Source organism: Gossypium raimondii, chromosome 5 (genome assembly GCF_025698545.1).
Source record: "Gossypium raimondii isolate GPD5lz chromosome 5, ASM2569854v1, whole genome shotgun sequence".
In the NCBI taxonomy this organism is placed as follows: domain Eukaryota; kingdom Viridiplantae; phylum Streptophyta; class Magnoliopsida; order Malvales; family Malvaceae; genus Gossypium; species Gossypium raimondii.
The window spans coordinates 52,441,126-52,465,806 of NC_068569.1; the positions used below are offsets into that span (position 1 = coordinate 52,441,126).

At 28.8% G+C, this 24,681-nt stretch overlaps 4 protein-coding genes across 5 annotated transcripts; all 4 read right to left on the reverse strand.

Annotated features, from left to right (window-relative positions):
* Positions 1-4,278: 4,278 nt before the first annotated feature.
* LOC105766532 (uncharacterized) lies at positions 4,279-7,645 on the reverse strand. Its single transcript, XM_052631781.1, has 3 exons — positions 7,567-7,645; positions 6,736-6,788; positions 4,279-4,660 (listed from the first exon to the last, which is right to left on the reverse strand). The coding sequence occupies exons 1-3, from the start codon at positions 7,591-7,593 to the stop codon at positions 4,333-4,335; spliced, it is 408 nt and encodes a 135-aa protein (XP_052487741.1). The 5' UTR covers positions 7,594-7,645; the 3' UTR covers positions 4,279-4,332.
* Positions 7,646-7,716: 71 nt separating this feature from the next.
* Positions 7,717-11,075, reverse strand: LOC105766531 (uncharacterized). 2 transcript variants are annotated; one of them, XM_052630698.1, is made up of 7 exons: positions 10,973-11,075; positions 9,475-9,570; positions 8,814-9,143; positions 8,528-8,668; positions 8,196-8,440; positions 7,915-8,115; positions 7,717-7,834 (listed from the first exon to the last, which is right to left on the reverse strand). In XM_052630698.1, exons 3-7 carry the CDS (start codon positions 9,124-9,126, stop codon positions 7,733-7,735), a joined length of 1,002 nt encoding a protein of 333 aa, XP_052486658.1. In that variant the 5' UTR covers positions 9,127-9,143; positions 9,475-9,570; positions 10,973-11,075; the 3' UTR covers positions 7,717-7,732. The 2 variants fall into 2 exon arrangements, with proteins under 2 accessions (XP_052486658.1, XP_052486659.1); XM_052630699.1 differs by lacking the exon at positions 8,814-9,143.
* A 3,289-nt stretch (positions 11,076-14,364) lies between these two features.
* LOC128041203 (uncharacterized) lies at positions 14,365-15,105 on the reverse strand. The gene is made up of 2 exons (XM_052630701.1): positions 15,023-15,105; positions 14,365-14,868 (listed from the first exon to the last, which is right to left on the reverse strand). Exons 1-2 carry the CDS (start codon positions 15,047-15,049, stop codon positions 14,485-14,487), a joined length of 411 nt encoding a protein of 136 aa, XP_052486661.1. The 5' UTR covers positions 15,050-15,105; the 3' UTR covers positions 14,365-14,484.
* On the reverse strand, positions 15,022-18,669 carry LOC105766529 (uncharacterized). Its single transcript, XM_052630700.1, has 7 exons — positions 18,484-18,669; positions 17,024-17,119; positions 16,271-16,599; positions 15,985-16,125; positions 15,653-15,897; positions 15,371-15,571; positions 15,022-15,290 (listed from the first exon to the last, which is right to left on the reverse strand). Exons 3-7 carry the CDS (start codon positions 16,581-16,583, stop codon positions 15,189-15,191), a joined length of 1,002 nt encoding a protein of 333 aa, XP_052486660.1. The 5' UTR covers positions 16,584-16,599; positions 17,024-17,119; positions 18,484-18,669; the 3' UTR covers positions 15,022-15,188.
* Between the last annotated feature and the right edge of the window lie 6,012 nt (positions 18,670-24,681).

The window sequence follows — 24,681 nt, forward strand, 5'->3', positions numbered from 1 at the left end:
TTGCAATGTGATGAAAGAATTTGGAAACTAGAATGAGTTTTAGTGTCTATTTTCAATTTTGTTCTAACTTGTGTGGTAAGTGAGAATCTTGTTGGTGGGTAATGTTAAGAAATTAGGGGAAAACCAACATTAAATGATTTCTGGAAAACATGGTTTTTCTGAAAAATGTAATATTTTCTTGTGTTTAAATGATTTTAGGTAAAACATTTTACATTATTTTCTTAAAGTCATTTTCCGAATATACATGAATATTTTCATAACGGAAAAAATATTTCTTTTCATTATTTAATTACGAAAACTATTGTAAAATAAAATATTCATTTTTAATCAAACTCAGTTAATTATTCTTGTAGTAAGTATTTGTTATGATTATTGCAATATATAGATGAAGTCATATATATAGGTGTTTGTGTTTGGAATATATGCTTGCAAATTGATATTTTTGAGGTTCTGAGCTTCAAAAGGAAAATGTTTAGAACTTGATTCCTTGGTCTCCTATAAGGAACTTTATAGGAATAGGGTCTTCGAGATGGTACAACTTGCATTGTTGTTCATATCTAGCCCTAACAGAAGCTTACAACTTCTTTGCTACAAGTCGAAATAAGGAACCATATATCACTAGTAGAAAATAATTTAAAGCAAGAAACCTAAAAATCAAAGTTAAGTCTTTAGAATGAAATTGTAGATTTCAAGCTTTATAAAGCAGGTTCGAACACTGTCATTTACATCCCTAATAATATCCCCAATAGCATAAAGCATTTTGAAAACTATAATTTACATTCCAAAAACAAGGATCAGATGTTCGGGATACTACTAAGCTTTTCTTAGAAACCAACACCCATATGTTTGGTGGTCACAAATTACTTAGACTATCGGTTTATGCAACACACAATATAAATCCACAAGCAAACTTTAATTCGTGCATCTTAACTACAATATTGAAGGTAGAAGCTAACAAGGTTCCATAGCCTTAAGGTACCCCTTCTTTCTCCTTAAAATAAGGTAAAGGGCTGAGCATGGTGGGGTAGGAGCACCCAGTTGGAAAAACTTTTGTCTTTACCAAAAAGTCTTAAGTCCCCCAGGTCACACGGAGTTTAACCGGACATTTTATCAACATGAGGTAATCGTAATACAATATTTAAGACTCATGATTTAGGCAATTCAATCTTCCATGTGTATTTCAGATTATTCAATCCTATGTTTCTTCTAATTCCAAATCATACTAAGCCCAAACATCATACAAGTTTATGAATTATAAATTGACCATTAGATCTTATACACTTCAGTGAGGAGTTGATGGAGACCCCGGTAATAGGTTTGTTCAATTAAGTTTATCTTCTTTCATACTGAATCAGTTGGGCAATGTTTAAAGTCTTGGATTATCCTACGTAGGCACATACGTTAGTCTATGCTAATAATAGAATAGGCTTAGAAAATGTCTGGTGCAAAAGGAAGAACTTGTGTACTGTCTAGGAACATTGTGATTTTTGCAAGGTTGAGTGTCCTCAAGAAACTGAGTTTTAGTTCTAATGTTTAAAACCATTGCAAAGTGTTCTCATTTGAAGCTCTGTTGGAATAGAACCCTTTATTTAATAACTCGTATCTGTTTTTTTTTTTAATTTTCTTAACCCTTTATTTTAGCGTGTCCAGTTTCTATATATCTTCTAAATTCTCAATCATACATACAAACACGGAAGGAGCCAAAGGGAGTTGCCAGGCCCCGGCCCTTTAAAATGGAACACTTTGGCTCCCCAAATGAGAAAAAATTAATTTAATCTTTTAAAAATTATAAAGATATAGACTATTAAAATAGTAAAATTTCACTTTTATTATCATAAATATTCTGACTTCTCTCAAAAAAAAATTTGCCTTTGCCCTACATACATACATATATTTTCTAGTTATATATATATATATATATATATATATATATATATATATATATATAAAAGATTTGCCTATATAGCTAAGTTGTTATACATTAGCTAGTTTTATTTTGTTTAAGAAGTAATGATGTAATCTTGCATAAATAATAATAATGATCCAATCTATTACAAGTTTGAGATTTTTTTGGATAATTAATATTTTTATTTATTTGAGTTATGCCCAAAAATATATATTTATTTTTTTCATTGGAACTAATTTTTATATATATTTTTCAAACAAGAACGAAAAGGTCTAATTCTGAAAAAATTATTATAATACCATTATTGAAGTTAATGATAAAAAAAAGTCTCATATATTTTTGTCTTAATTAAGAGATTTATTGAGTAGTATTTTTTTTAAATTGGAAATCAAAAGTTAAAATCAATGAATCTCTTAAATAAGAAAAGAAAAGATGAAATTGCATTGTATTTAAAAAGGGTAAATTACAAAATAGTCACCTTTTTGTATCAGATTACATTTTCGTCACTTATGTTTGAAATGTTATATTTTAATCACTTACATTATCATTTTGTTACAAAGTGGTCATTCTACAATTAAACTTTGTTACTTCCCTATGACAGTCTTATGTGGCAGTCCAAATGTGTTTTAAACGTCAATTTGGATGTCCAATTGTTGGGATGAAAATAGATTTTTTTAACCAAATAAATTTAACTTGAACTGTCACGTAGGACAACCAAGTTCACATTTAAAATCTATTTGAACTGTCACGTAAGACCACGCCGCTAATTTTAATGGCATTTTTTCACATAAACGCCGCTAAAGGTTATAACTTTTAGCGGCACTTTACTAAAAACTTCACTAACTTTGACAAATTTCTAACATTCATTTTCATCCATATGCAACCCTTCCTGTATCATGAGAACCAACCAAAAACAACAAATCTAAATGATACTTCAAATTCAACAAAAGATATATGGTATAAATTAATAAATAAAGTATAATTCATATTATTTTTACAATAATGTTAAAAGTTAAAATGCTAAAAATATTTATACGATAGTTTAAGATGGCGGATTTTGCGACTGTTGAAACATCTTCATCATATTCTGAAGCTGTTGTTGGAGTTCGTTGTACTTTCTGTTCTGCTCTACTTCCCTCGCTGCTATTGCTACGAGCTGGATCTAAAATATTGGGCTGGGTTAACAAAAGATCCTTGAAATCGAACCCGACCATATTTTTCAGGACCGAAAACTTCAGCAATAATTCAATTATCAATGTCGTCAACATTAATAGAACTATCACTCAAAGCAACCGTTTCATACTCCGCCTTTTTATCATTTAGGGCACGTTTGGTTCGCTGTATTGGATTAGAGGTGTATTGGATTAGAGGTGTAATGGAATAGAGGTGTAATAGCAAATCAACTGTTTGGTTGAATGTAATGGAATAGAGGCGTAATAGTAATCTTGTGTTTGGTTGAATGGAATAGATGTGTAATAGCATAATGGAAAAAACTAAAATGACTAGAATACCCTTAGCATAAATTTGTTTTGGTAAATGATTATTGTTATTGTTATTTAAATTTTAATAAGATTATTATTATCAATAATAAATAATTTAATCATATTTAAACATAATTATTATTAAATTATTTTAATTAAAATATATAATTTAATAAAATTCTTAATAATTAGCAAAAATTTGTTTTGGTAAATTATTATTGTTATTGTTATTTAAATTTTAATAAGATTATTAATATCAATAATAAATAATTTAATCATATTTAAACATAATTATTATTAAATATATTATAATTAAAATATATAATTTAATAAAATTCTTAATAATTAATATTCTTATATGAATTTACTCAAATCATAATATATGATACTGTAAAATATAAATTAACATAATTATTATTAAATATATTATAATTAAAATATATAATTTAATAAAATTCTTAATAATTAATATTCTCATATGAATTTACTCAAATCATAATATATGATACTATAAAAGAAAATTTGAAATAATTAATATTAAATATATTTTAATTAAAATATATGATTTAATAAAATTTAAAATAATTATAACTAATAAATTATATTTTATGAATTTGTATAATTTAAAATAATAATTATTACATATAATTTAATAATAATATATAATTTCATAAAATTCTTGATAATAAATTTTCTTATATGAATTTATACAATTTAAAATAATTAATATTAAATATAATTTAATAGTGATATATAATTTCATAAAATTCTTAATAATAAAATGTTCTTATATGAATTTACTAAAATCAATATATAACTTGAGAATTATATTCTGTATAAACATAATTAACTTATATTAAGAAAAGGTTAGATGAAAATGAAATTGCACATCATAATCCATATGTTATATAGTTTTACAACATCAAAAAGTTTGAACATTGATATTTAATGGTGAGAAAGAAATCTTCTGACCCATTCCAATCGGGCAACAGAAGGTAAACTAAAGAAAACGATCATTTGAGTTGGATGATCGGGAATTTTACTCAAAGCATCATACCGCTGATCGTCGGTTAAACCTTCAATTGACCATAAGGCTGAATACAAATTTGAAGCTTTCTCTTCCATCTTTTGATGTTCTTCTGACTTCTGCTGAACTACCACCTCGGAGGCAATACTCCTACTGATTTGATATTCAACGGCCTGAATTTTTTCCCCCAAGAAAGTGACAGCCTCATCAAATGAAGAATGCACATTAAATGCGGACGAGCCATTACTGCAACACATTAAAATTAGAACACACTATCAAAGAATTGAAGTTACAATTACACAATATAAAAAAAAATAAACACCACAAATTTAGAACACACGAAGCAAAAAAGTATCTATTAAATGATATCGTTTAGGGTTTAATTTCATTTCTTTATCAATCACCCAAACAATAATGAAACAAAATATATTTAAATACATTTTAAATATATTAAAATTTAAAGGTATATGTATAATTGACCTAAAATTAATTGACCTAAAATTAATTGTTGGTATTTGTTAGTTTATTTATTGATGATTAGTTTAATTAAGGTAACCTAAGTTTAAAACAAATAAAATAAAGAATGAGGATTTGGTTTACTAATGAAATTGAAGTTTTAAAACTTTTATAACATTTTAAATTTACAGTTCTTTTCAGTATTAATATATTGTTTAGTTAATTAAAGCATGTTCAAAGTTTGAACATGGATTAGTTTGAACATTTTAAATTTAAATTTAAATTTAAATTTAATTTCGTATAATGAAATGCGAAGATTTAATAAAGCATGTTCAAAGTTTGATCATTGATTAGTTTTTGTATTGATGATTAGTTTAATTAACTCTTTCTAATTTTAAAACAAATAAAATGAAGAATGAGGATTTGGTTTAATAATGAATTTGAAGTTTTAAAACTTTTATAACATTTTAAATTTAATGATCATTTTGTAAAATATATATAGCTTTTATCTCATTTACATGTACAAATAATAAGATAAAAAGTAGTATTGTATTTGCAATTATGATGAGAAAAGATTGAAATGTAGTATTGTATTTACATGTACAAATAATTGTGATTTAAGCCCATTATTTGTAGGCTTAAATAACAATGCATATAAGGAAATAAAATTAAAACATTCATTCAAAATAATAATGAATTAGTATGAAATTGAAAAAATTGAAGTTAATGACATAACAAGAAATAAAATAATTATTAAAATCAAGATAAAAATATAAAAAAACTGCAGACGATTTCCATTGCAACAATATCAAAAAACTGTCTGAATTGAAAACAGCAGACAATTTCCATTGCTCACTATCAATACGAATATTTTAGCAGAGAAATTTAAAATCAATAGACAATATCATCTCAAAACATAAGGAAAATCAGAGTGAAACCACATGTAAATGAAGAAACAATCAAGAGACAAAAAAATTTAAGTCAATTATGTGATTTTCTTTCTACTTTCTTTGCACTTACCTAATTGTTGGTATATCTGTGCCAACTCTGCAGCTAAAAACAGCAGGCTCTAATGTAATTTTTGCTGCTGTTATCGAAATATCTGACTCTGTTTTGAAGGGGGTAGAAGCAAGTGGTTTCAATGGGATGGTTTCAATGTCTCATTTTGCATATATTTGCATAAGTATTACTAAGGATAACTAGTAACGAGTGTCATACTCAAATTTTGTACCCTTAATTCTATATCATACTGTTCTGTTCAAGTCTCCTATTACATTAATGAAAGCAGTATTGACTAGTAATGGTGAGGATATGGATACCTAGTAACGAGTGTCACATATGGAACCATGACCAAAGAACCTGATAAACACACATATGCTATTAAGCAGCGTCTTTATGTGATTACGTCTGTAGGAATTCAGATTGTTATTGCTTTGCCTCACTGCTCAATGGATGCTGATTTTTTCTGAAGTTATTAATCTATTTGTTTTACTATTGCTTTAATGGTCACTGATAAGGTTTCAACTTCTGCAGTTGTACATTGAAGGATACCTACAAGCTATGTATGACTCAATGTACAGGCAAGAATATATTCGACTGAGAGTAATTGATGACCAGGTAACTGATTAAGTGAGAAAATAGAAATATCAGTACTGCAACAACATTTATTTATTTGAGATTTAGATGGCAGCGAAAGGGGACATCTAATTGCTGAGGCATGTTTCATAATTATATTATCACTTCTACAAAGTGTTCATCCAAAACAGAACCATACATAACAGAAACAACAAAATCTGCTACATCAATCCAAACCTGCAATCGGGGAAAACATATCCCAAGACCATGAATACAAATGTAAAACTAACCTATAATGAGCAAATCGGGACGACTGCGATGAAGAAACCAAGGAACAAAGAACCTGTAATGAGAAAAGGGAAATCGGTTAGTTGAAACGAAACCATAACCAGCAAATAATGCAGGCAAACAAATAATGAAAAAAAAATTCATAACCAGCAAGAAACCTTATTTCGATTTACTAAGAAACTGATGAAACAATCGCAATCGGATTTATAAAAAAAATGCAACAACACCCACTAATGCATGCAGAGAGGAAAGATGCGAAGAAATATGCGAAATATGCGAAGATGGAAGTCTGAGACCGTTTAGCAGAGAAATATGCAAAGAGGAAAGATGAGAAATGATGACCGGTAGAGACCGTTTAGCAGAGAAATATGCGAAGATGGAAGTCAGGATGGGCTGGAGCTTTCGCTGGCAGCTTCTGTCGATGTCGATGCTGGGAGGGAAAGGGTGGGTGGAGATCGAGAGAGGCTTGGGAGGGTAAAAAAGGACCGATTAGGTAATCTTTTCTTTTGGAAGGGAGTCCCAAATCGGCGCTGCTAAGGGAAAATGGGGAATCCGTGCGGAACGGGATACGCCCGTATTAGGGCAATACTGCCAACCAAACACGGTAATAGGTGGGGCCACGTATTAGGGGTGTATTGGCTAATCCAATACACCCAACCAAACACGCTCTTAGTTTCTCCTAATAAATCAATCAAAGAGTTAGAAACGAAATATATAATAAAAACAAATACAACATAACTTAACATTATTTGTATTACAAACGACGAATTAAACCATTATAATTAAACACTATAAATATTTAAAATAATTCAAATTTTATTACGTAAACATACCATAATTTCTGCAGCTTCAGAAGCCATAGGAGATCCATCTTTCTTCCTATGTGTAATGTCAAAAAGCTGAAGGCGTCCAACTTTTGACCGATTTACGCTTTCTACAATAAAGTAGTAAAAATATTATTTAATAGAAAGTAATAAATATTTGACACTATAAATAAATTCAAAATACCTCGGCCTCAGCAACACAAGTAAAACTTTTCGACCCAGCTGTGTGAGTGAATTTCTGTTTTTTCCTGCTGCTTGTTCCAACTTGTTCACAATCCTACATTATAAAATTATTATTACGTATATAGTAAATACTATAAACCGAAATAATTATAAGAGCTTGAAAGTACATAATACCTCTCCTTTCTTTGAATTCCAAAATCTAACCGCATCTTCCCATTGGTACATCAGCATTCCCGGTGGGACATTTCGCAATTTCTCTTCGAGACTTATATTTTTCTTAAAATATTTTTTCTTTAAAGTACTTTTATGGTCTCTCCATCTTTTTCCCAATGCCTTCTTGACATAATTATCCGAGACCTCTAAAGCAAACGTCTCCTACAAAAAACACAAGTTTAGAAAGTAAATATAAATGAAATTAAACCAAAATTTTATAAATTACATTCACATTTTGTTACCTTAATATTATCGAGAGCTTCATTTTTGTTATTATCAGGCATTTGATGCCATGACTCGTAATTGATAGGCAACATATTGGCATTTCGTGCTATAATGCCCAAATATCCTGCTAAAAGTCGAGCTTCTGCTCCAACAGGCTGATCAAGATTGTTTTTAGATACTTTGACACGCTCGACAGGATTTAACTCGTATAAATCTTTAAGTTGCGTACGTCCTCGACCTCTGCGCGTCCCTCCACATTCACCTAAAAAATGGTATATTATAATATAAGAATTTGAAAAAGAAATCAATAATAAAAGTCAACACACATGTAAATTAAATTTAATATTACTTTGAATTTCTGCAGGTTCGTCAGGTGTATTCGGAACATTCGAAGATCCAATAGCAGTCTGTTCTTCACTATTTGTTTCTTCCGAACTTGAAGTATTTTGATCAATACTTGGATCTTGCAATCTTCTTCTAGGCATTTTATCTACAATACATATAAAATAGTTGAAATTTTAGTAACTAATTACAACAATAATAGTACATATAAAATAATTGAAATATTTAATAAGACCAAGATTTAAATTATGATATTACATATAATTAAAAAATCGTAAAATCTTACAACATACCTTCCATGTCATCTTCTTTAACAGACTGATGGTAAGCACTATGAGGATAAGCCGGATTAATCGTTGAAGGGGTTCTACTAGGTGGGCACTCTCCATGGAAAAACCATTTTTTATACCCCCGAATAAACCCATCAACAATTAGATGTTCGTAGACAACTTTACGAAAATGCCAATTGATGTTGACACACTTATTACACGGGCAAAAAATCATATTCTCTTGGCTTGTATTTTGAAATGCAAAATTTAGAAAAGTTTGTACTCCATTTCGATAGTCGTTGCTTACCCTTGACAAATTAATCCAAGTCCTATCCATTTCGTAGTTCTTGAAGCCTAAAGTTGACAATAAATTACACGAGTAAATTGTTTATTTATAAGTATAATTAAGTTATGTAAATTATGATATGATATATATTCATGTATTATGTAAGTTATGTGAGTTATGTAAGTTATGATATTTATTTTAAAAGTTTTATATATCCCTTTGTTCTCATATATTCTACTTTTGAACTTGATTGTCTATCTTTTTGCTTTCCATTCACTATACAATTTAATCTATGAAATTTCAAAGAAACAGAAAAGGATATAGGTCTATGCAATATATATGCCAAATGAAATCAAGCAAGGAAATCATGAACTAACAATGAAGCAATAGTTTACTTACCACACCAAAAGAAAGGTAATGAGGTAGTAAACTGTATTCAGTAGCCCATAAGACAACACCCCAGAAATTCCATATTGTCTCGATTTCTTCAGCACACTGAGATAGCAAAACAAATGCAAAAAAAATTTAGTGGACAATTTATCAAACAAAGTGCCTTTCAAATCAAATTCAATATAAACACAAAGTCGGCTATATCAAAAACAACATCAACAGATGACATGCAATTATCCATTTCCAAAGAGACTGAAACTAAATAAAGGGTCCATATCAGTAGTAACATAAACAGCTAAAAATATGACATGGGAAAATATTCCATGAACATATTATGTGCTCAAGTACATTCGTTACAGATTACAAGCCAGTGAGAAATTTAAACTGTGAGACACAGAAAATGGCAACACAGACCAGTATTCAGGTTGCAAAATGAACGAATGCCTGTCGAAGAAAGTTAAATTAGTGAATTTAATCAAAGCATTAAAGGATAGTCATCCAAGAGACATTATTTGAGAAACAGTTCAAACAAAGGGATTCATAGCTGATGAATCATTTTGCACTCTGCCAACAACAAAGAAAAAGGAAATCGTTAGGGATTCAAGCAGCTTAAAGATTTTTATCTTGGGGGAAATGCTCAAAATAGTACAGCAAAGATCATGCTCAAAGAGAAACAGTCAATCCAAATACCATTAATTATACACTATAGAAAGAGAAATCCCATTCCTTTCCTCCATTCCTATATTGCAACATGAACATGCATTAATCAATCACCAAACCAAATGCAGATATAGGGAAACACAAACAAAAACCTGAAGAATCCCACACTAGTGAAACACATAAAAACTGTTGATAACATCAAAGAACAACATCTAATAACAGGATCAACAACCCCAGATCTTCTTTTTATACAAAAAGATCACCATTCAGAGCTGATTCAGAAACAGGAAAGCAACTAAAACAACAAGTCATACCAAAGAAAACATTTACATAGTGAAGAAGAAAATCTGAACTAACATAAAAGATCACAGTAAAAAAAAAAAAAAAACGATAACATCGAAGGTACATACAAGAACCCAACAATCATAAGTAAAATTCTGATATGATCCCATATCTAAAAACATTAACTTGTTGACAAAACAGGTAGTTAAAGGAACAAATAACAAGAACAAAAGAAAAAAGAAACGAAATTTAAGAACCAAAAAGAGAGAGCAAACGAGAAAAAAGAAGGGAGATTTAAAATGATAAACTTAACCTTCCCCAGGGAAGAAGAAAAGTTCTGAATCGTTAAAATTAAATGTGAAAGAAGGAAGCTAAGGAAATGGGTAGTTATGTTTTGCATTGCTTCGTAGCTATTCCCAAACAAAACATTTATATCCATCGAAAAATAACACCAACATAAACAGGAAAACTAAACAAAAAGAAGCAGCACTTGGTCTTTGAGTTTTGACACTAAAATCTCAAGAACTGTATCTATAAAGAGAGATTGAAGAGTGGAAGATGATACCTGGGTCGAAGAGATATTAGGCTTTGTTTTGTTTCATATGGAGTGGAGAAAAGAGAAGAAATCCGGAGTGTATTTGTTTGTATAGTGTGTTGGTATATATAAAGGAGAGAGGGGGACCGAGGTAAAGAAAAGTGTTCTTTGTATATATAATAAATAAATTTTATTTAAAAATAAATAAATAAATAAAGGCATAATAACTTTTTATCCTTCCAACTTTATAAAAATTTATTTTAGTCCTATATTTAATTTTTCATCTCTTTGAACCATTAAACTTATATTTCTTATCAAATTACCTCAAAACGGACTAACTTTTCTAATGTGGCATACATATGGATTGTCACGTAGATGAGATGTTAGCATTTAATTAATTTTTAAAATTTTAAAAAATTATAATTTTATATTTTTAATAATTTTAATGATTTTTAATTTTAAAAGTAATTTTAATTTTTAAAATTAAAAAACTAATTAAATGTTAACATGTCATCACATGGTAATTCACGTGTATGCCACATCAAAAAATTGACAAACGTTAATTTTTCATCTATTTTGGGTGGTTTGACAAAAAAATACAAGTTTAAGAGTTAAAAGACAAAAAAATAAATGAAAGGTTAAAATAACTTTTTTATAAAGTTAAAGGCTAAATAAATTATTATACTAAAATAAATAAATAAAGAAAATAAAAATTTTAAGCTATTTTCTAGAAAAGTGGGTTGAATTTGTTTTTGTTTTAATAATTCGATATTATGATGTTTTATAAATGTATCCTATTTAAATTTGGATTTAACTCAATTAATTTATAGAAACAATTAATTTTAACAACTTAAAATTTTCCAAACACAAAAAGAAATATAGTTAAATAGTTTTGAAGAAGAAATAATGGTTTATTTAATCTTTCAACTAAAAAAGATTTTGGTTTCATTTAATCTTTTTTTTCTTTTTAACCTTTAAATTTATGTGAATTGTTACATGAATGTCATAATTAATTTTTAAAATTAAAAAATTAATAAAAATATTATTTTAATATTTTCTAATATTTTAAAAATTAAAATTAATTAATTGTTAACATGACACACACGTGAATGTCACGTCAACAAAGTTAGCAATCGTTAATTTTTCTTTCATTTTCCGATGATTTGACAAACAATATAAGTTCAATAATTTAAAAGGCAAAAATCCAATGGAATATTAAAATAATTTTTATACAAAATTAAAAGGTCAAATAAATTATTATTTTGAATGAATAAAAATAACAATGAAAAAAACATAAAATTTAAGACAACACGAGTTCAAACCGACTTATGAAATCATTTATTATTCTTAATCTCTCAAAACATAAACTGATTAAGAAGTCAATGAAGAGCTACCCACTTTCTAAAAGAAACTGTCAGTGGTTGGTGGTGCTTCAACAATGATAGGCGGTGTCATCTATCTATGATAACTTGTGAAGACAACAAATATACCCACAAAATAGATCTATAAACTTAAAAGAGAGAAGACGCATGGAGTAAATGAAAAGGAAAAGGAAAAAGAGGTTTGATGTGCAAGAGAAAAAGGCTGACGGTAACTAACTCGAAGACTAACATCGCCTCTAGACAAAAAAAAAAGATAAAAAACAAACAATTTAGAAAAAAAAATTAGGGTTTTTTCAATGTTGAGTTTTATTCAAAGATCATTGATGTGTATATATATAATTAATAAAAACTTAATTCAATAATTAAAATATTATTTTTCATCAAAATTATATACATACACATGTATATAATAAAAACTAAATGCTAATGTTGATTTTGAAGCAGATTTTATTCATTTATTTTATTTATAATGCAAAAAATCTTATGAAATTTAACATATTTATAGCGTCACAATCCGTACTTTTCGGGTAATTTATAGCTTTATCAATTTTCTCTCCTTTGAAGTAGAAAATTTTTAATGGAGAAAGTTACCAATGTAGGTATTGCTGATGTAATTAAAATTGTCAAAATTTTAAAAATTAGTCCTTAATTTTTGAACAATTAAACTTTCATATTTTATTATTTAGAATTGTAAATTCTCAAATAAGATAAATTAGTCCTAAAACTCAAGTTTTGAAATTTTTACAATTTAATCTCTATAATTTCAAACTTTACTATTTTATGCTCAACTTTCCAAATTTTCATATTTCATAATCATATAATTAAGTTACAATATCAATGTTACAGATTTCATTACTCAAACCCTTAGAATTTAAAATTTTATAAATTTTACAATTTGACCCTTCAATTTTATCAAATTAAATCATTTTTCAACTTATTCATCCAAATAATATTAATATTAAATATTTACCAGTTTCAACTTAATTAAAAATAAACTTGTAGCTATAAATTTATAATCCATAATGTACGAAATTAACAATTAAGCTTAATTAAGTAAATTAAGATTAATTAAACGTAAAAGATGATTAATGAAAATATAAATAAATTTTATGAAATAAAGTCAATTAAATATTGAAAAGATAATAAAATTTCAAATGTATGTTTTCTTCATTAAAATAACTTTTATGAAATATTTTCGAAATCTATCAAACAATTGAAAATTTTCACATAAAATATTAGTTTTTTTTCAGAAAAGTAATTATTTTTTAGAAATTATTTTTGAAAACTATTTTTAGATAATCAAACGGAGCGTTGATGTTCAATTTTTAGGTGTTTAAATTTGATTTTTTGAAGCAAGACATATTCTAGTTTAGATAAAAGGAACTAATTGTATTCTGATGTTGTAATCCACTACTAGATGCTCCACTGAGAAGCAAAAGGCCTTGTGGATTGCCGAAAAAAGGGGACTCTATGTATGTTTTTCATTGTACATAACCAAAGTTGTAATCGGCTTTTTCGTTAAGTCGAGGCAAACTGGAAAGCATTTTCAGTACTACATAGATCAAATTAATTGGGCAGTTTGAGAGCTTATGCTGGTTTGATATTAGATGTTTTTCTTTTCCTAAAAATCATTTTCAACATCATTGCAGCAAAACAGGCTTTGTGAAAGCACCGCAAAAAATGCCGCTATAGACAATGTCGCTAAATTTTACAGCGTTTTTTCACATAAACGGCACTATAGAATATGACCTTTAGCGGTGCTTTTCTCACAATCACTGCTAAAGAACATGACATTTAGCGGCTCTTTTATCACAATCGCCGCTAAAAAACATGACATTTAGCAGCGTTTTTATCACAAACGCCGCTAAAGAATATGATCTTTAGTGACACTTTTTTCACAAACGCCGTAAAAAGTACCGTTATTTAACAGCGTTTTAAAAAAACGCCACTAACTTTTGCAGATTTGTAACATTCAATTTTCATCCATATACAACCCTTCCTATAGCATAAAATCCAACCAAAAACAGCAAATCTCAATGATACTTCAAATTCAAAAGATATATGATATAAAGCGATAACTAAAGTATAATTCAAAATATTCTTACAATAATGTTAAAAGATACAATGTTAAAAATATTCTTACAATAATAAAACAAATGTCTAAGATGGCGAATTTTGCGACTTTTGAAACATCTTCATCATATTCTGAAGCTGTAGCTGTAGTGCGTCGTACTTTCTGCTCTGCTCTGCTTCCCTCGCTGTTGCCTCCGCTTTAAGTTTATCAAAGTTCGATTGCATCTGAGACATTTGGTCTCTTAACCGCTGAACTTCAACTTGAGCCTGACTCCCCGAAGGCATGGATTGCTGCGAGCTGGATCCAAAATATTGGGTTGGGTTAACAAAAGATCCTTGAAATCGAACCCGACCATGCCTCTCAGGACCCAAAACTTCAGTAATAATCCGATTATCAATGTCGTCAACATTAACAGAACTATCACTCGAAGCAACCGCTTTATACTCCGCCTTTTTATCCTTTAGTTTCTCCTAATAAATCAATCAAAGAGTTAGAAATGAAATATATAATAAAAACAAATGCAACATAACTTAACATTATTTGTATTACAAACAACGAATTAAACCATTATAATTAAACACTATAAATATTTAAAATAATTTAAATTTTATTAAGTAAACATACCATAATTTCTGCAGCTTTAGAAGTCATAGGAGATCCATCTTTCTTCCTATGTGTAATGTCAAAAAGCTGAAGGCGTCCAACTTTTGACCGATTTACGCTTTCTACAATATAGTAGTAAAAATATTATTTAATAAAAAGTAATAAATATTTGACACAATTAATAAATTCAAAATACCTCGGCCTCAACTATACAAGCAAAACTTTTCGACCCGGCTGTGTGAGTGAATTTCTGTTTTTGCCTGCTGCTTGTACCAACTCGTTCACGATCCTACATTATTAAATTATTATTACGTATATGATAAATACTATAAACCGAAATAATTATATGAGTTTAGAAGTACGTAATACCTCTCCTTTCTTTGAATTCCAAAATCTAACCGCATCTTCCCATTGATACCTCAGCATTCCAGGCGGGACATTTCGCACTTTCTCTTCGAGGCTTATATTTTTCTTAAAATATTTTTTCTTTAAAGTACTTTTATGGTCTCTCCATCTTTTTCCCAATGCCTTCTTGACATAATTATCCGAGATCTCTAAAGCAAACTTCTCCTACAAAAAACACAAGTTTAGAAAGTAAATATAAATGAAACTTAAACCAAAATTTTATAAATTACATTCACGTTTTGTTACCTTAATATTATTGAGAGCTTCATTTTTGTTACTATCAGGCATTTGATGCCATGACTCGTAGTTGATAGGCAAAATATTGGCATTTCGTGCTATAATGCCCAAATATCCTGCTAAAAGTCGAGCTTCTGATCCAACAGGCTGACCAAGATTGTTTCTAGATACTTTGACACGCTCGGAAGGATTTAACTCGTATAACTCTTTAAGTACCGTACGCCCTCGACCTCTGCGCGTCCCTACATTTTCACCTAAAAAATGATATATTATAATATAAGAATTTGAAAAAGAAATCAATAATAAAAGTTAACACGCATGTAAATTAAATTTAACATTACTTTGAATTTCTGCAGGTTCATCGGGTGTATTCGGAACATTCGAAGATCCAATAGCAGTTTGTTCTTCACTATTTGTTTCTTCCGAACTTGAAGTATTTTGATCAATACTTGGATCTTGCAATCTTCTTCTAGGCATTTTATCTACAATACATATAAAATAGTTGAAATTTTAGTAATTAATTACAACAATAATAGTACATATAAAATAGTTGAAATATTTAACAAGACCAAGATTTAAATTATAATATTACATATAATTAAAAAATCGTAAAATCTTACAACATACCTTCCATATCATCTTCTCTAACAGACTGATGGTAAGCACTATGAGGATAAGCCGGATTAATCGTTGAAGGGGTTCTACTAGGTGTGCACTCTCCATGGAAAAACCATTTTTTATACCCCCGAATAAACCCATCAACAATTAGATGTTCGTAGACAACTTCACGAAAATGCCAATTGATGTTGCCACATTTATTACACGGGCAAAGAATCATATTCTCTTGGCTTGCATTTTGAAATGCAAAATTTAAAAAAGTTTGTACTCCATTTCGATAGTCGTTGCTTACCCTTGACAAATTCATCCAAGTCCTATCCATTTCGTAGTTCTTGAAGCTTAAAATTGACAATAAATTACATGGGTAAGTTGTTTATTTATAAGTATAACTAAGTTATGTAAATTATGATATGATATATATTTATGTATCATGTAAGTTATGTAAGTTACGTGAGTTATGTAAGTTATGATATGATATATATAAGTTATTAACTTAAGATCCAATGTTTCTTTTAATTCTTTAAAGTTATGTAAGTTATGTAAAGTTATGTAAGTTATATATTTTATAAGTTTATATATCCCTTTGTTCTAATATATTCAACTTTTGAACTTGATTGTCTATCTTTTGATCTCCGTTCACTATACAATTTAATCTATGAAATTTAAAAGAAACAGAAAAGGATATAAGTCTATGCAATATATATGCCAAATGAAATCAAGGAAGGAAATCATGAACTAACAATGAAGCAATAGTTTACTTACCACACCAAGAGAAAGGTAATGAGGTAGTAAACTGTATTCAGTAGCCCATAAGACAACACCCGAGATATTCCATATTGTTTCGATTTCTTCAGCACACTGAGATAGCAAAACAAATTCAAAAAAAATGTAGTGGACAATTTATCAAACAAAGTGCCTTTCAAATCAAATTCAATATAAACACAAAGTCAGCAGTATCAAAAACAACATCAACAGATGACATGCATTATCCATTTTCAAAGAGACTGAAACTAAATAAAGGGTCCATATCAGCAGTAACATAAACAGCTAAATATATGACATGGGAAAATATTCCATGAACATATTATGTGCTCAAGTACACTAGTTACAGATTACAAGCCAGTGAGAAATTTAAACTGTGAGACACACAAAATGGCAACACAGACCAGTATTCAGGTTACAAAATGAACGAATGCCAGTCGAAGAAAGTTAAATTAGTGAATTTAATCAAAGCATTAAAGGATAGTCATCCAAGAGACATTATTTGAGAAACAGTTCAAACAAAGGGATTCATAGCTGATGAATCATTTTGCACTCAGCCAACAACAAAGAAAAAGGAAATCGTTAGGGATTCAAGCAGCTTAAAGATTTTATCTTGGGGGAAATGCTCAACATAGTACAGCAAAGATCATGCTCAAAGAGAAACAGTCAATCCAAATACCATTAATTATACACTATAGAAAGAGAAATCCCATTCCTTTCCTCCATTCCTATATTGCAACATGAACATACATTAATCAATCACCAAACCAAATGCAGATATAGGGAAACACAAACAAAAACCTGAAGAATCCCACATTAGAGAAACACATAAAAACTGTTGATAACATCAAAGAACAACAGCTAATAACAGGATCAACAACCACAGATCTTCTTTTTATACAAAAAGATCACCATTCAGAGCTGATTCAGAAACAGGAAAGCAACTAAAACAACAAGTCATACCAAAGAAAACATTTACATTAGTGAAAACGAAAATCTGAACTAACATAAAAGATCACAGTAAAAAAAAAAAAACGATAACATTAAAATTCTGATATGATCCCTATCTAAAAACATTAACTTGTTGACAAAACAGGTAGTTAAAGGAACAAATAACAAGAACAACGGAAAAAAGAAACGAAATTTAAGAACCAAAAAGAGAGAGTAAACGAGAAAAAAGAAGGGAGATTTAAAATGATAAACTTAACCTTCCCCAGGGTAGAAGAAAAGTTCTGAATCGTTAAAATTAAATGTGAAAGAAGGAAGCTAAGGAAATGGGTAGTTATGTTTTGCATTGATTCGTAGCTATTTCCAATCAAAACATTTATATCCATCGAAAAATAACACCAACATAAACAGGAAAACTAAACAAAAAGAAGCAGCATTTGCTCTTTGAGTTTTGACCCTAATATCTCAAGAACTGTATCTATAAAGAGAGATTGAAGAGTGGAAGATGATACCTGGGTCGAAGAGATATTAGGCTTTGTTTTGTTTCACCTGGAGTGGAGAAAAGAGAAGAAATCCAGAGAGTATTTGTTTGTATAGTGTATTGGTATATGTAAAGGAGAGAGGGGGAACGAGTTAAAGAAAAAGTGTTCTTTGTCCTTACAAAGCTTTTATTAGCAGTGAAAATAAATAAATTGTATTTTTTTTAAAAATAAAGGCATAATAACTTTTTTAACCTTCCATCTTTATAAAAAAATTATTTTAGCCCTATATTTAATTTTTCATCTCTTTGAACCATTAAACTTATATTTCTTATCAAATTACCTCAAAACGGACTAATTTTTCTAATGTGGCATACATATGGATTGTCACGTAGATGAGATGTTATCATTTAATTAATTTTTAAAATTTTAAAAGATTATAATTTTATATTTTAATAATTTTAATGATTTTTAATTTTAAAAGTAATTTTTATTTTTAAAATTTTAAAAACTATTTAAATATTAACATGTCATCACATTAATATTTCATCTATTTTGGGTGGTTTGACAAAAAATACAAGTTTAAGAGTTAAAAGACAAAAATTAAACGGAAGGTTAAAATAAATTTTTTATAAAGTTAGAGGGTCAAATAAATTATTATACTAAAATAAATAAATATAGAAAATATAAATTTTAAGCTATTTTCTAGAAAAGTGAGTTGAATTTGTTTTTTTTAATAATTCGATATTATTATGATGTTTTATTAATGTATCCTATTTAAATTTGGATTTAACTCAATTAATTTATATAAACAAATTTTCCAAACACACAAAAGAAATATAGTTAAATAGTTTTGAAGAAGAAATAATGGTTTATTTAATCTTTCGGCAAAAAAAATTTGGTTTCATTCATTTATTTTTATCTTTTTAACATGTGAATTATTACATGAATGTCATAATTAATTTTTAAAATTAAAAAAATAGTAAAAATATTATTTTAATATTTTCTAATAAGGATGTTCTTCTAATTGATTAGGATAGATGATAGATCCTATAGAAATTTGAGCTTTTAACATAACTTAAGTACTTAAAATAATGTAATTAATGGAGGTAACTAAATTATAAAAATTATAAGTAGTAACTAAATATACCCATATCGTATGCATAACTGCATGACTGTATCCTACCCTCACACCTAAGTTCATGAACAAACTTACCAGAATTTTGTTGGTTTCGGCGAAGAGAACGGCGATGAGAAATTTTTTGTTCCTGCTGCTGGTGAAAGATGACAAAAAGGAGGGGATTTGGGGAAAAGAGATAGGGTTTTCAATCAGTTAGGGGAAATTGGGGAAAAGAAATTGGGGAGGAAAAATGATTTCTTGATCAGTTAAGGTTTTCAATCAGTTAGGGGATTAGAGAAAAATTTCGAGGAAATATGATTTGGGAAAGAAAATGGAATTTCGGCGTCTAAGTCAAATCTGATTTGGGGATGAAAACGACGTCGTCTAAGTCAAATTGGTATTGCAAAATTTGCGGCGCTTATAAAAAAACGCCACTAATTGTATAACTTTTGTGGAGTTTTCAGCAAAAACGCCACTAAAAAATTAAATTCTTTTAGTGAAACGGTGCCGTTTTGAAAAATTTTAATACATAGTTGCAATGTTTTTGGTCCAAACGCTGCTATTACTTACATTTTGCGACGTTTTTCTCATAAACGCCGCTAATGATGACTTTTTTTACAATTTTATATTTAATTATTATATAATTCATATCAATTTTAAATAAATGATTTTTGAAAATTAAAGTAATATTTAAAAGAATTAGATAAATTTTAAAATTTTATATACTTTTTATGTAAGAAAACAAAATCAAAAATTTCAAAATATGAAAAAAAGTTTTAAAAACTATAATCATAATTTTAATATATTAAAATTCAAATTATCTCTTTACAATTATATAATAAATTATTTAATATATAAATTAAAAACTTAATCAGTCATATACCCAAAACACTTTAAAATTATTTTAAATAATAGTATTTTAACTTTTTCATTTTTAACATATATTTTTCTACGTTTTACTTTCAAATTTTTTCTGCGTGTCATTAATTTTTTCGAAGATTTTAAATATTAAATTAAAAATAAATTGTATTTTAATTAATATATAGAAACTAGTTAAATAATAAATAGAAGAGGATGAAAGAGTGCATGAGTTGTTGAAAAGAATACATGATGGTCACTTGGATGATGGGTGAGAATACAAGGAACAAAACGGCGCCGTTTTGTTTAAAATCAGACCCTAAACACTAAACCATAAACCCTAAACCCCTAAACCATAAACTTTAAACTCTAAATCTTAAGCCCCTAAACCATAAACACTAAACACTAAACCATAAACACTAAACCATAAACCTACACCCTAAACCGTAAACACTAAACTCTTACACTAAATCATAAACCCTAAACCTTAAACCCCAAATCATAAACCTACACCCTAAACCCTAAATATATATTACAAGGGGCAAAAGTATTAAAAAAAATCTTATTGCTTACCTAAACCTTAAAATAAATTGATTTTTTATCATTTTATCAAAAACCTTAACCCTTAAACCCTAATAACCTAACCCCTAAAACCTGAACAGTACTAAAACCCTAACTATGAAATAATAAACCCCAAACTACAAACTCTAAACCATAAATCTTAAACTCAAAACTCTAATCCCAAAATAATAAACATTATATCATAAACCCTAAAACCCTAAACCATAGACATTAAACCTTTAAATACTAAACCCTAAACCATAAAATAAAATGATTTTTTTGCAATGTTTTTATAAAAAACGCCACTATTGCCACTAAAGCTCAACAACAAACGACGTCGTTTTCTCAACTTTTTTTGCAGCGTTTTGTGAAAAGTGCCGCTAATTCTCGATCTATTGCGGCGTTATTTTATAAAACGCCACTAAAGCTCAACAACAAACGTCGTTGTTTTGCTCAACTTTTTTGTGACGTTTTCCAAAAAGCGCAGCTAATGCTCGATCTATTGTGGCGTTTTTTAAAAAGCGCCGCTAATGCCACTAAAGCTCAAAAACAAACGATGTGTTTTGCTTAACTTTTTTGCGGCATTTTTCGCAAAGTGCTACTAATGCTCGATCTATAGCGGCTTTTTCGAGAAGCGCCGCTAATGCTTGATCTATAGCGACGTTTTTCAAAAAGCGCCGCTAATGCTCAACCTATAGTGACATTTGTTTCAGAAATGCCGCTAACGCTTGAACTTTTGCGGCATTTTTGTCATAAACGCCGCTATAGCTCTAACCTTTTGCGGCGTTTTCATACTAGCGCCACTAATGTACAACTTTTGCGGCAGCGTTTTTGGTTCAAGCACCGCTATAAACACCGCTAAAAACCTGTTTCGCTGTAGTGAAACCAAATAAGATATTAAATTCTCTGAATGACTGCTCAAATATACAAGAAATGAACCTTTTGCAAGGCATTGTTTGCTATTTTGGTGGCTTATGATTGTCTCCTTTTACTTGAAATTGTTGCTGTTAGATTGGTATTGTCAGTTTGTCATATTAGGCATATATATATATATATATATATACATTGCATTAAATGGAGATATAACTTTTAGAATATCAAATTTAAACTGATAAAATTAAGGGTGCAGATTGAAATTTCAAACTCATCTGACTATTGCTTTGTCACTGTAAGTATATGGAGTATGATAATACTAAGCCATTGTCTGTATACAAACAAAACCTTCATAGATGACAAAAGTATATGTACATGAATTAGTAGCCAATAAAGTGGTAATCAACTCTCCATTTATAATTTATTTCATCTCCAAAAATTCAATTTAAAGAAAACTCATATGTTAGTATCTTGATGTTCATTTTTGGGTGTTCAATTTAAACATATTCTAGTTAGATAAAAGGAACTAATTGTGTTAAATCTATTGGGATCAAATAAAAATTTTCATAAAAAATAATCTTCCAAATGAAAAATAGCCCAAATCTCCAAAGTTGTAATCTATAAATCATAAATACATTGTCTACAAACGGGGCAAGTTACATTATTCTGGAGCCAATGCTGAATGCAACTCGAATGAAACGTGTGTTTACACACTGGGAAAACCGTAAAAGATTCACCAACCACGTAATCATCCAAGCATATGGGACAATCACTGTATTTTAACTGATGTTTATTGTCTTCATAAATCTTAAGCGAGGGTAAGAGCTTCTCCAAGACCTGCACACTTAACACCGCCCTGTCGTCCACGATTTCCGGAAGCCGTTGTATCGTAACCGGCAACCGCAAATAGTTACGGATTCTTGATTCGGAAGTAAGTAGCCGAAGGTAGACGAAGACGGTGAGGAATAACGAAATTAAGATACAGGCTGCAATCAAGCAGCATAATAAGAGAAGGGCGATGCCAAGGGCTGTAAGAGAGGAAAGAATCAAACGGTAATCTAAGGAATATTGAATGGCAAAACTTAGCTTAATCATGTTTAAGAATGTATGATTTTTAGCATGTTTTGACTCGATTTTTGGATAGATCTATTTCGCGGTTTGATTGCATTAATATAAATATTTTTCGAATCCAATCGTTAAAATTATTTTTGTAAAAAAAATTGGTTTGAGTTCTAATTTTAGGGATTGTTAATTGGGTTATAAAAGTACAACGTTTTAACTAGTTTTTATTTGCAAAATTAGAAAGATATACGTTAAATGAAAAAATATTATATGGAAGTTTTAACGAGGAAAAGAAATAGATTGTGTTTCGGTTGTGTCAGTAATATCAAATATTATTTGTTTTTTAGTTAATTTTTATAGGTTTTTTTAGTAATATTTGAATTCGAGAATTAATCCTATTAAATTGTTTCAAAGTTGGGTTTTTTTGTAAAAGAAAATTCAAAATTTGTTTTGCAATATACGTGCTCCGATGGCATCTTCCATTTATACCATATGTCAAGATTGGTGAGAGGTGTTATACAAACTCTCCAATATTTGCAATCAAAGCAAATGATATTCTCATTGTCTTTATCACTTTTATTTAATAGAAACCAAACTAGAAAAGAATACTAAAATCTTGAAAAATATATTTACATAATACACGTATTGTGGCACCTCACATTCGACCTGATCGTCAAATCTGAATGTATGACATTACAATACATTGTCGAAGCAACTACGTACCATTTCAACTATCAGTTAATAGAAATCATTCTAACAGTAATTTAGGTTCGGAACATGCATTCAATAAAACAAATTAGATTTAAATAGTTACGGCTTGGGTTTAGCATTTTTTATCTGGGTCGGTCTTGGGAAAAATTTTAGACTCATTATACGAGTCAAACTCAAATCTTGAAAATGGACCTAATCGGCCTGGCTCGACTTTGCTATGTGACCAAATAAGAGTTAAAAAAATATATATTTATCATTGATAGTAAGAATTAAGGATGTGCATGTAAAAACCATTTCAATCTATGATAATTAGTTACCCTAAATATTTTATTCTAATTAAAATATTGACATTAGTTTTAAGAATTGTCACTTGGTGAGTTTTTAAAAAAATCTCAATATGTTTCATCAACAAATTTAATTGAAGAATTTTAATAGTATTAACAATCGACCTAAATTTTAAATCCGAAAAATAAAGGGACTAAATTTCTAAAATTAAAATATTAAAATTAAATTTTAAATATACGAAAAATGTAAGAACTTAAAATATATTTTGATTAAAAAATTGATCTGTCATGGATTCTTATTATTATTTGGTATCATACACTCATACTCTTGTCATTAATTACCATGCATATAATTTTTACAATTGAATGGCGAGTTGATGACCACTTTATTGGCTACTAGTTCTTCTAAATATACTTCAAGTAGTTTTTGTCATCTATGATGGTTTTGTTTGTATACAGACAATGGCTTAGTATCATCAGACTCCATATACTTACAGTGACAAAGCAAGAGTCAGACGAGTTTAAAATTTCAATCTGCACACTTAATTTTATCAGTTTAAATTTGATATTCTAAAAGATATATCTCCATTTAATGCAATGTAAATATATATATATATATATGCCTAATATGAGAAACTGACAATACCAATCTAACAGCAACAATTTCAAGGAAAAAGAGACAATCATAAGCCACCAAAATAGCGAACAATGCCTTTAAAATGGTTCATTTCTTGTATATTTGAGCAGTCATTCAAAGAATTT

Coding starts and splice junctions, on each gene's coding strand:
- LOC105766532 (XM_052631781.1), bottom strand. CDS start 7,593: ATGGCTTCTGAAGCTGCAGAAATTATG. Junction 6,789..7,566: donor CTGAAGCTGCAGAAATTATG/GTATGTTTACGT, acceptor TTCTCATTACAG/GTTCTTTGTTCCTTGGTTTC. Junction 4,661..6,735: donor TCCCGATTTGCTCATTATAG/GTTAGTTTTACA, acceptor AATGTGTTGCAG/TAATGGCTCGTCCGCATTTA.
- LOC105766531 (XM_052630698.1), bottom strand. CDS start 9,126: ATGGATAGGACTTGGATTAATTTGTCAAGGGTAAGCAACGACTATCGA. Junction 8,116..8,195: donor AAGCTCTCGATAATATTAAG/GTAACAAAATGT, acceptor TGTTTTTTGTAG/GAGACGTTTGCTTTAGAGGT. Junction 7,835..7,914: donor GGAATTCAAAGAAAGGAGAG/GTATTATGTACT, acceptor TTTATAATGTAG/GATTGTGAACAAGTTGGAAC.
- LOC128041203 (XM_052630701.1), bottom strand. CDS start 15,049: ATGACTTCTAAAGCTGCAGAAATTATG. Junction 14,869..15,022: donor CTAAAGCTGCAGAAATTATG/GTATGTTTACTT, acceptor TTGATTTATTAG/GAGAAACTAAAGGATAAAAA.
- LOC105766529 (XM_052630700.1), bottom strand. CDS start 16,583: ATGGATAGGACTTGGATGAATTTGTCAAGGGTAAGCAACGACTATCGA. Junction 16,126..16,270: donor TAGAGAAGATGATATGGAAG/GTATGTTGTAAG, acceptor TATGTATTGTAG/ATAAAATGCCTAGAAGAAGA. Junction 15,572..15,652: donor AAGCTCTCAATAATATTAAG/GTAACAAAACGT, acceptor TGTTTTTTGTAG/GAGAAGTTTGCTTTAGAGAT.